Source organism: Ranitomeya variabilis, chromosome 3, assembly GCF_051348905.1.
Source record: "Ranitomeya variabilis isolate aRanVar5 chromosome 3, aRanVar5.hap1, whole genome shotgun sequence".
Taxonomy (NCBI): Eukaryota; Metazoa; Chordata; class Amphibia; order Anura; family Dendrobatidae; genus Ranitomeya; species Ranitomeya variabilis.
The window spans coordinates 603,277,181-603,288,683 of NC_135234.1; the positions used below are offsets into that span (position 1 = coordinate 603,277,181).

At 41.0% G+C, this 11,503-nt stretch overlaps 1 protein-coding gene across 1 annotated transcript; it reads right to left on the reverse strand.

The window, feature by feature from the left end:
- Positions 1-3,333: 3,333 nt before the first annotated feature.
- LOC143818424 (protocadherin-8-like) lies at positions 3,334-10,640 on the reverse strand. Its single transcript, XM_077299729.1, has 4 exons — positions 8,137-10,640; positions 7,932-7,999; positions 6,579-6,712; positions 3,334-4,462 (listed from the first exon to the last, which is right to left on the reverse strand). The coding sequence occupies exons 1-4, from the start codon at positions 10,501-10,503 to the stop codon at positions 4,089-4,091; spliced, it is 2,943 nt and encodes a 980-aa protein (XP_077155844.1). The 5' UTR covers positions 10,504-10,640; the 3' UTR covers positions 3,334-4,088.
- Between the last annotated feature and the right edge of the window lie 863 nt (positions 10,641-11,503).

An 11,503-nucleotide genomic window follows, 5' to 3' on the forward strand; every position in this document is an offset into this window, starting at 1 on the left:
AGAGACCCCCCCCATGCCGCAGAGACCCCCCAGCACGCCGCAGAGACCCCCGCACGCCGCTGAGACCCCCGCACGCCGCATAGACCCCCCAGCACGCCGCATAGACCCCCCAGCACACCGCATAGACCCCCCAGCACGCCGCATAGACCCCCCAGCACGCCGCATAGACGCCCCAGAACGCCGCAGAGAGCCCCTCACGCCGCATAGATCCCCCAGCACGCCGCATAGACGCCCCAGAACGCCGCAGAGAGCCCCTCACGCCGCATAGACCCCCAGCACGCCGCTTAGACCCCCTCACGCCGCATAGACCCCCCCAGCACGCCGCAGAGCCCTCCCACGCCGCATCAAGCCCCGGCACGCCGCATCAAGCCTGGGCATACAGCGCCGGCCACATAGAATGAGATCCCTGGCAGGCCCGCACAGACCCCGCCCGCACAGAGACACGCAGTCTCCGCCCACGCACCGCCCACACTCTCCCCCCCCTCCAGAACCCCATATAGAAGGACAGAAAGGGCTGATTTACCGTCCGATACTTGAGTCCCATTCACTTGTATTGGTATCGGGTATCGGTATCGGATTAGATCCGATACTTTGCCGGTATCGGCCGATACTTTCCGATACCGATACTTTCAAGTATCGGACGGTATCGCTCAACCCTAGTGTTGAGCATTCCGATACCGCAAGTATCGGGTATCAGCCGATACTTGCGGGTATCGGAATTCCGATACCGAGATCCGATACTTTTGTGGTATCGGGTATCGGTATCGAAACAACATTAATGTGTAAAATAAAGAATTAAAATAAAAAATATTGCTATACTCACCTCTCCGACGCAGCCTGGACCTCACCGAGGGAACCGGCAGCGTTGTTTGCTTAAAATTCGCGGGTTTACTTCCTTATGTGAAGTCCCGGCTTGTGATTGGTCGCGTGCCGCCCATGTGGCATTTTAAAATGCGCGCTTGTCCTGCCTCCCGTGACGTCACGGCTTGTGATTGGTCGCGTCGCCCATGTGACCACGACACGACCAATCACAAGCCAGAACGTAATTTTAAAATCCTGAAAAACCTAAAATTACGTCACGGCTTGCTGTGATTGGTCGCGTCGCGGCCACATGGGTGGCACGCGACCAATCACAAGCCGGGACTTCAAGTAAGGAAGTAAACGCGCGAATTTTAAGCAAACAACGCTGCCGGTTCCCTCGCTGAGGTCCAGGCTGCGTCGGAGAGGTGAGTATAGCAATATTTTTTATTTTAATTCTTTCTTTTACACATTAATATGGATCCCAGGGCCTGAAGGAGAGTTTCCTCTCCTTCAGACCCTGGGAACCATCAGGGATACCGTCCGATACTTGAGTCCCATTGACTTGTATTGGTATCGGGTATCGGTATCGGATTGGATCCGATGCTTTGCCGGTATCGGCCGATACTTTCCGATACCGATACTTTCAAATATCGGACGGTATCGCTCAACACTAATCTTTAACCATCAAGCATGGATTTTGCACGAAACGGCATGAAATTACATACATGCGTGATGATGAACAAAATTGTTGCCAAAAATGTACATAATATTAATTATAAAAATTTGTTGAATGTTTGTTTTGAAACTTTATTGGAAATTAATTATTGCGCCTTTTCCTTTTCTCTACAAAGCTTCTCTCGATACCCTGTGTTTTACAGAAGGCCTGTGGATTTTCTTGGTGTAGCATCCAGCAGTAGTGCCCCATCATGTTTACGTTCCATCTACCTTGGTATAATTATTCCATCTTTTTGATATCTTGTTGAAGTTGTTACGCACAACTGTGGCACACATGACTCTTGCCTGCCTAGGAAGGGGCGTAGCTTGATGGCTAACTGGTGTTGACTGGAGCTCCAGGTAAGACTCCTAGGCAGAATCCGGTACTGCAACTGCTGACACCAGGGGTCAGGTTCATTGACACTGTTTATGGACTAGGGCTCTGTTCAGACTAATAAGTTCTGACTCCTCTACAGTACACTTACTGATGACACGGATTCGGCCTACATTCAGACTGGGCTAATTTGGTGACTGGTTTTAGCAGGCTGGATAAAAACAATATGAGATGACAGGCACTGGCCGTACATGGACCAGGGGATCAGGTTTAGGGACTGGCCTCACACGGACCAGGGATTCAAGTACAGGACATTGGCCACATCGGGACCAGGTATTTGGTTGCAGGACTCTGGCCACACTAGGATACCAGGACCAGAGGACCTCACAACTTACTTACTTTTCTCTGCTTCTGTGCCATGACAAACAATTTCTAACCAATCTAATTACACCAAAATCATCCATAAAGGTCACACAAAATATTTAGCAAGAAAAAGCCTATGGAGTCAGTGTTTGCTAAAAACTGTACATGATGGAATTTTTTTGATATTTTTACTGAGTTCAGTGACCGAATGTACCATATTTTGTAGCTTATAAGATGCACCGGATTACAAGACGCACCCCAAATTTTGGGGCAAGAAGTATGAAAAAAACTTTTTTTTGTAAAATGGTAGCACTTCTTATAATCCGTGCATCATATTGTTTACCATGGGTATCAGTTGCAGTGGAGCGAGTACTCATTAGGCCGGAGTGGGGCAATGTTGTGTATCCCAGGCTGGGAGGAAGGGATATTCAGAGACGCAATGATGTGGGTGTTTGGTGGCCCAGGGTCTCAGCTGACATTTTGTTAAAGACCGGAGCTCTCACAGTTCCATGGTTTACATTGCGGTGGACTCCGGGAAAATGGCTGCCTAGGGCATTGCATGCACAGATGGAGAGCTTTGCGCTGAGATCCCATTTCCCAAAATATCGGAGCCGAGATCTCAATCTGCACATTCGCCTTCCCCGGAAGCCATTTTCCCGAAGTCCACCGCATTGTAAACCATGGAAGTGCCAGGGCTTTAAATAAATATCTGTGGAGACCCCCGCACCACCTAGCACCCGCAGCGATGTACCTCCAAATACCCCCTCCTCCCAGCCTGAGGCCATCTGCATTGCCCCACTCTAGCCTCTGCCAGCGGCGACCTTTGGTCACTGCTCAACTGCAGCCAATAAAGTATATTTGATTTATAAAATGCACCCCCATTTTTCGGGGGGGAAAAATGCATCTTATAATCCAAAAAATACAGTATATAAAAATCACCTCTTACTTTTCAAACAATTTAACCTTTGCAGACCTGTGTAATGAATCTGAACAGTTAATAAACTAAGAAACAAAATATTTAATTTTCAAAATAAATATTTATTGAAAAGTGATTCAATAATTTACAATAAACGACTAAATATTTACACATAGATTGAAAGATCTATACAAGCAATGCCAAAGACATATTTACAAATTAATGTGGTTGTCAAGTACTCTATATTGATGGCTTATTTGAGGAATTGAACCATACTTTCTCCATCAACCGTATAGTGGCCATTCCTTAGATACTGCAGATCTTGGGTGGATCTGCAGTATCCTGCTCCTGTCACTATACAGGAGATGGAGCTGTGCTGTTCCACTCTGCACCTGATAACATCCCAGCGGCATTGAGAACATCTGATGAGTGGGGTGCAAGGTGTCGTTCCCCTACTAATCTGATATTGACAAATTATTGTAAGAATAGGCCATCAATATAAAAGTACTGGACAATCTTTTTAAGTGGTATTTTAACTATTTCTACATCCTGATAGCTAAACAGTATGTAACAATATTTTACTTCATGCTGTTTCACATTTCCAAAAATTACATTGTAAATCCTTACTAAACAAGGACATATAGGAAATTATCTTCATTTCATACCGTTTCATCAGTGAGGATCATGACGCTTTATAAAAGGTCTTGGAGTATTACATTAGGTCAGGGGTTCACATTCCACGGTAAAACATTGATTTAGTTTTCTCAGGCTGCAACCCTCTAGCAATATACAGTGATACTTTTTTGAGACAATCATCCAAAACTGCAGTAAAAATAGTTTCTACAGAGTTTATCCTCTCAAATAAGAGGGACTATGCAACTTAACTGAAAAACCTCTACAGGAAAAATCGTGTCCTGATCATGGGTGGTCTTTGTTAGGAGGCCCCACTATGCAATAACCCTAAAAGGTTGTTGCAATTTCACAAGGCTGTAATGTAATTGGAGAATAGTTGCTTGATTCTTGGTGTCTTCTGGAAGGCCTGGGTGGAGAGCGCGTGGTCTGTCTACTAACCATGTCCCGTTCACATTGTCCATGCATCCTTCCATCTGGCATGCTGTTGTTATAATAATAAGAGTCTTTTGGGGTATAATGAGGGATATGAACACTGGGTAGTCTCTGATGGTAGTATGTGTTATAATAAGTTGGCACTAGGGAATAAGACATAGAATATCCCTTCTCGTACTGCATAGTAACATTTCCAGGGTATGGAGCCTTATTGCTTGGATGGCTTCCTACATTTTCGTATGTCGATGAATTTCCAATGTATGTGGAACCTTAAAAATAATAATAAAATGTTTTTGTTATTTCAGCACAACTACATTTAGTAAAATGAAAACATGAAAACATTTACATTTTTTGCTTAGCCTCTCTCTTCCATTTTGAAAAGCATAAAAACTTTTTTACTTTACAGAGCCTTCTCCTATTGACAGCATTGCTCCAGTCCTCTCTTGTACCATGTGACTGCAGTTGTGACTAGTGGTCTCTAACATTGGCTTCTGTGTGAAATGAAAGTCACTTTCTCAATGTTCGCCTATGAGACTCAGACCGAGGCTATCATAGACTTACATTAAGGCCATGTTCACACAGTCAGTATTTGGTCAGTATTTTACCTCAGAATTTGTAAGCCAAAACCAGGAGTGGAACAATCAGAGGAGAAGTATCACAGAAACATAAGCACCACTTCTGTATTCATCACCCACTCCTGGTTTTGGCTTACAAATACTAAGGTAAAAGTGGCCAAATAAAGCAACTAATGTTCCGCTATGTGAGACAGACAGTCATGAAAGCAGGAGAATACAGCAATGTGTAATTATTGTACAGTACAGTATATACTGTGAACAAGGTGAAACTCTGAATAAGCGACAGCTAAAGGAGGAGTTTAGAGAAAAAAACACCAGACACCACAACAACAGCAGAGAGTTGCTAAACAAATCTAATTATCTAAAGTGATTGGGTGTTTGTTTGCTACTATTAGAGAAAAAAAGAAAAATTGTATTTTTTTTTGTAAAATCGAAAGAAATATATATAAAATATTAATCTAAGCTCATTGAGTCAATTCATCAACGCTTTTACATACATATAACTGGCATAGAAAAAGCTTTGAAAAATCACACGTTTTTGAGTTGTATAAAAAGTTTGCCGCTTTTGGTGTTTTCACGCCAGTTTGAATCAGCGCCTCTGAAATGGGTAGGAAGGGGCATGGCAATGCCCGACTGTCAAATTAGTAAAAAAAATGGTGTTTTGTATACTAGAAATACTATTCTAGTCCATGACTGGAGTAGCATTTCCCGTGCAGCGTGTGCCTCTTAATAAATTTGGCGCTATCCTCTCCAGCAAGGCTGGTGTAGCGTGAGCCAGTTTTGAAGAGTCAGCCCTATTGTGTATATATTTTCCATTGCATCTGTTATCTAAAAAAGATAAATCGGCTTATTATATTTTAACTTGATTAGCTCTAAACATTCTCTTGCCAGGCAAACAATATGGCATCCTTAGGGTGCAGCCACGCATCCATGTGAATTTCGATGTACTGCATGATTTTTTATCAGTCAACACTCAGATGCATTGAGTACGTGCTGTCCTACTCCTTAAAATCGGAGCAGAATAGGACATACTCTGAGTTCAACGGCGCTCATTCTCAGATCCATCATTATCACAGATGCGTGAATGGATTTTTGTGACTTTATGGGTTGAGAGATGTCCAATAAAAATATCGACATCACTCAAAAATTTCACATGGGTGTATGAATGCTCCCTTAGGGTTACTACTAGTGAACAATAGTGTTACCCATAGAGCTTTGTATATAACCTGAACAATCTATATAATGCAACATCCTACTATTCTTTAAAAAAGCCCTCCCGTCTATAGTTTTTTGATTAAATATGAGTGCATATAGTGTAGTGTGAGTGTATTAATATACTCACCTTCTGCTGCTCTCTCCAGTGTCCAGCGCCATTTTTCTCTTCGGAGTGACGGCACCGCTTTGAAGATTATCTGGGTCACTCTGCGCTCTACGTGATCCATAAGAGTAAGAGAGTAATTTAAGTCTAAGGCGCGTCTGAACGAGACTTCATAGACTTACATTGTAAAAGAAACCTCCAGATCACACATAGAGCACAGAGTGAACCGGATACTCTCAACTGTGGTGACGTCTCTCAGAATCGAAGCAGATTGGCGCTAGATACCCAAGAAAGTAGCAGTAGATGAATATATTAATACACTGACACTACAATACATGCACATATGCACACAATTATTAAAAAAATATAGATGTCAGTGCTTCTTTAACTATTTGGCATGAGGCATACTATACTGTATAGCACTGTTCTCTTAATTATTCCCCTCAGCGGTTAAGAAGAAACAAGAAAACACAAGATTCAGCTGCGACTTACCAATTTGTTTCTGTGTTGTTATGCTATGCTCTTTTTTCCCACTCTCTCCACTTGCATCAGAATCACTGTCATTGAAGTCACTGTCTCCTTTGCCACTGTCCTTTGCACTTAGCTGTTCAATTTGAGAATTTATACTGGAAAATAAAATATAGAAATAAAATTAATTATCACAGTATATACAAATTTAGGTCAAAAATTCATTTTTTCTCCCTGATTAACTACTTAATAGAAATTATTGACTTAGTCATGAATAGAATAAACATTGTTACTAGTAAAATAAACTACTGAATGCAGTTAGTATGTACTAACCAACCATATGTGGCTGATCACACGCTATAAGGGTATGTGCACACGTCCGGATTTCTTGCAGAAATTTCCTGAAGAAAACCGGAAATTTTCTGCAAGAAATCCGCATTTTTTTTGCGGTTTTTTTCCGGTTTTTTTTTGCGGTTTTTTTAGCATTCTGCAATCGTAATTAGCTTGCAGAATGCTAAAGTTTTCCAAGCGATCTGTAGCATTGCTTGGAAAACTGACTGACAAGTTGGTCACACTTGTCAAACATACTGTTTGACAAGTGTGACCAACTTTTTACTATAGATGCTGCTTATGCAGCATCTATAGTAAAAGATAGAATGTTTAAAAATAATAAAAAAATAAAAAAATGCTTATACTCACCTGCAGACAGCTGATCTCCTCAGCGGCGTCCGTTCCTATAGCTGGTGTGTGTGCGCAGGACCTTCCATGACGTCGTGGTCACATGACCGGTCTCACGACCAATCACAGGACCGCGACGTCATTGCAGGTCCTTCACCGCACACCAGCTATAGGAACCGAAGCGGCAGCATGCACCTGAGAGGCGGGAAGACATCGAAGGTGAGTATATGACTATTTTTTATTTTAATTCTTTTTTTTTGACCAATTATATGGTGCCCAGTCCGTGGAGGAGAGTCTCCTCTCCTCCACCCTGGGTACCAACCGCACATAATCTGCTTACTTCCCGCATGGTGTGCACAGCCCCGTGCGGGAAGTAAGCAGATCAATGCACTCCTAGGTGTGCGGAATCCCCGCAATTCCGCATTTTTAATGAACATGTTGCTTTTTTTTCCGCGATGCGATTTTTTCGCAGAAAAAAATGCAACATTTGCACAAGAAATGCGGAATACACTGTAAATAATAGGAGGCATATGTTAGCGTTTTTTTCGCGTTTTTATCACGTTTTTATAGCGAAAAAACACAAAAAAAACGTGAAAAATACTGAACGTGTGCACATGGCCTAAGGAGAAAATTCTTATTGGTTGTCCTATGAAACTGACATATATAATAGGGCAAATTAAGAGTGATAATTGCTCTTACCTTATGCTTCTTGAAGAACTGTCCCTCTGCCATCTTGATGACTGATGTAACAGGGCAGAATCTGAATTCTGAGAAGAAAAAAATAATATTAAATAAAATGTTGGTAAACTTTTTTCATTAAAGTATGATAGACATTGAAAATGAAAATTTGTAGGACAGTAAGTTGAATGAAAAGAATAAAATTGAGTGACTTCTTAATACTTACTTCTGAAGCACTTGGGTGGTCCTTACACTCATCAGTTCTGGATGATAGGCTGAATTTTTCTGACTCGGTGTTGATTGATAGGTGACATGAGTCAGACTGAGAGATGGAAGAGCTTGATTGAGTCTCCTTAGTTGTGCTGTTCAGTAGTTGGTCTTTTCCTTCTTCTTTCATCTTTTTGTCTTCAATGTCTACCTTGGAATTACTCGTTTTATTTTTACAAGAACAGGCCACAAACAAGATGGCAAATAGGAGCAAGGCACAGCCTCCAGCAAGAACGCCAATGAAAACTATGGACAAGTCCATCTGGTGTTGTTCTTCTGCAGATGTTTGCATAATTACAATTTCTACATTGGATGGAAATGAATCTGTGAGAATAAATTTTATAGTTGTGTTGCAATGCAGGGGAGGCTTTCCACCGTCATAGACTGCAATTACAATACTTAAGTCCTTCTCTTGCAAAGAGTCAATTTTTCTAGTCAAGGATAGTTCACCAGTCACTCTGTTCAGGGTGAATAATTTCTGGTCATCTTGTGCAATAGAGTATGTCAGCTTGGCATTCAGTCCATCATCTTTATCTGTGGCTTTGAGCTGTAAAACTAAGTAATTTTGTGGGGCATTGATTGGCAGCATAACTTCTGCCATTCCATTGTCCAAAAAAGGGAAAGTTATCACTGGCATGTTATCATTCTCATCTATTATTTTGACCTTCACATGAGTGCGGCTTGAAAGCTGTGGATCACCATTGTCAGATGCCTCAACTTCAAACTCCAGCTGCTGAAGCTTTTCGTAGTCCATAGATCTTACAGCACGCAGTACTCCTGACTCTGCATCAATGGCGACAAATGTGGACAGTGATTGTCCCACTATTTTTACATCAACAAGCTTGTAGGATATTTTACCACTGAGCCCCAAATCAAGGTCTTTAGCATTCAAAGCAGTGATATAAGCACCAGCCGCATTGTTTTCTAGGACTGACGCTTCATATATTGGTTTAGCAAATAGAGGGGCATTGTCATTTTCATCACTCACCCTGATGGTATATTGCTTTATGGTTTTCAGTGAGGGGAGTCCTAGATCTTCAGCCACCAGTGTAAAGTTGTACTCTGCTATCTTTTCACGATCAAGAACAGAGGTGGTGACTATCATGAAACTGTCATCATAAGCATCCTTCAGTCTGAAATGTTCATGTCCATACAGTGTGCATTGAACTTTACTGTTTGCCCCAGAGTCTTTATCAGTGGTGCTAATCAATGCTACAAAACTGTTTTCAGGAGCTGCTTCACTTAAGTAGGCTATGCCATTGTCCATAGAAGTCAGTGGAGTAATAGTGATAATTGGGGCATTGTCATTAACATCAATTACATTAACAGTTATTTTACAGGTACCAGTTAATGGGTTAGGACTTAAATCATAAGCTTGTACCTCAAATTCATAGGTCTGTTTAGTTTCAAAGTCAACTTTGCCTTCAAGTATTACACCTCCAGATTTAGGATCAATTTTAAAAACTTGACGTACCTCTGGGGAGACATTAGGGCTGAAACTGTAGGCAATTTCTCCATTTTTACCTTCATCAGGGTCTTCTGCATTGAGATCTAGTAGAAGGTATCCTGCTGGAACATCCTCCATTATGTCTACTATGACAGCACTCTTCTCAAAGACAGGACTGTTATCATTGAAGTCCAAGATGCGAACATTAACTACTGCTATGCCAGAAAGTGGTGGGCTTCCTCCATCCATGGCCACTAGTTCCATTCTATATGTAGATTTACTTTCTCGGTCTAACTCCTTCAACAACACCAAGTCAACATATTTAAGCCCATCTTCTCTGGTCTGCACATCAATGCTAAAATGACTATTGGCAGAGAGTTCATAGCTCTGAATAGAGTTTGTCCCAATATCTTCATCAATTGCTATTTGTAAAGGAATTCGAGTGCCCACAGTTGAACTTTCAGAAATGTCCACATGCATCTCAGAGCTGGGAAAATGAGGTCTGTTGTCATTAACATCTCTTATCTCCAACTTAACATTAATCAGGTGTAACTGGTCCTTTGAAAAACTGATCACATCCATTGCCAGGATACAGCTTGGAGACTGTCTGCATATTTGCTCCCGATCTATTGTTTCACCAGTAGTCAGCTGTCCATCACTTTCCTGGACATGGATAACAGAGTTGTTAAACTGCTTCACAATGCGGAAATTGGTAGCTGGTATTTCTGTGGAGTTAAACATTGGATGTTCTGATAAAGTTGCAATTGCTGTTCCTGGCGCTTCCTCTTCGTAGATGTAGTGATAAGCAATTTCCCCAAAAGATAATGAAATCATCACACTCAGCAACAGTGCAGATCGAAAACTTAAAAGGTCCAACATTTTGAGTCCTTTCCTGGCAGTTGCAAAAATTCAAGCAGCAATGGTAAAAGTCCTTAAAGCTTGTCACGCAGAGGAGAATGCAGGATAAGTGAAGCCCTCCAGCTGTGAAGCCACCCAGCACTATCCTGATAAGAAGCCCTTGTGTTCAGGACAGGAGAGTGCAGAAAACTGTCCTTTTCCCCAGGTTATAAGCTCAAGGATATGTAAATTAGCTTCCCTCTTCACCAATCTCTTGTGTCTCCAAGACAAATGGTCAGTGAAGCTGAGCAAATGAGGCTGTCATTAACAGGGATCTCAGTTGGAAGCCAACTAGTACACACTTATATTTTGTGACATCTAAAAAAAACACGCTCTTCTGGAAAGCAAGCAACCTACAAATGTCAAATAAGGAGGAATTAGAGTAAGCTCAATTACCTTATGGTATAAAACTACCTCCATTAATTCAAGCAATATTTCACTAAGAATGAATATTCTTTGACATGGGATTGAATTCTTTAATATTTTGACCAAATATGTATTTTCTCAAGTGTTGTTTATTATTTTTTTTTTATAAATTAAAACTACCTCCATTAATTCAAGCAATATTTCACTTAGTAAGAATGAATATTCTTTTACATGGGATTGAATTCTTTAATATTTTGACCAAATATGTATTTTCTCAAGTGATGTTTATTATTTTTTTTTTATAAATTAATATAAATATTTTAGAATGCACTTATATTTCTATAATAGCTAAATTATTATATAGATAGAGGTTCATAGACCAATAGACTTACATAATACATACTTTAGTTAGAAGTATAACTTCAGGAGAACTTTACTTGATTGAATATATAACTTGCTACTGTGTAACTATTTTACTGCAAATTATTTGCAGTTTAAGTCATCCCACGCCACATATTTAGTAATTTATGCAGTCTAAGAAAAGCACTATTTATACATCATTTTTTGTAATTTTTCAGAATGCCTGGTCAATCTATGCTAGATATCAGAAGATTGG

What these genes read in the sequence shown, in the direction of transcription:
- LOC143818424 (XM_077299729.1), bottom strand. Translation starts at nt 10,503, where the DNA reads ATGTTGGACCTTTTAAGTTTTCGATCTGCACTGTTGCTGAGTGTGATG. An exon ending in AGTTCTTCAAGAAGCATAAG is followed by an intron (nt 6,713 to 7,931) that starts GTAAGAGCAATT and finishes TTTATTTTCCAG; the next exon opens with TATAAATTCTCAAATTGAAC. An exon ending in AACAACACAGAAACAAATTG is followed by an intron (nt 4,463 to 6,578) that starts GTAAGTCGCAGC and finishes ATTATTTTTAAG; the next exon opens with GTTCCACATACATTGGAAAT.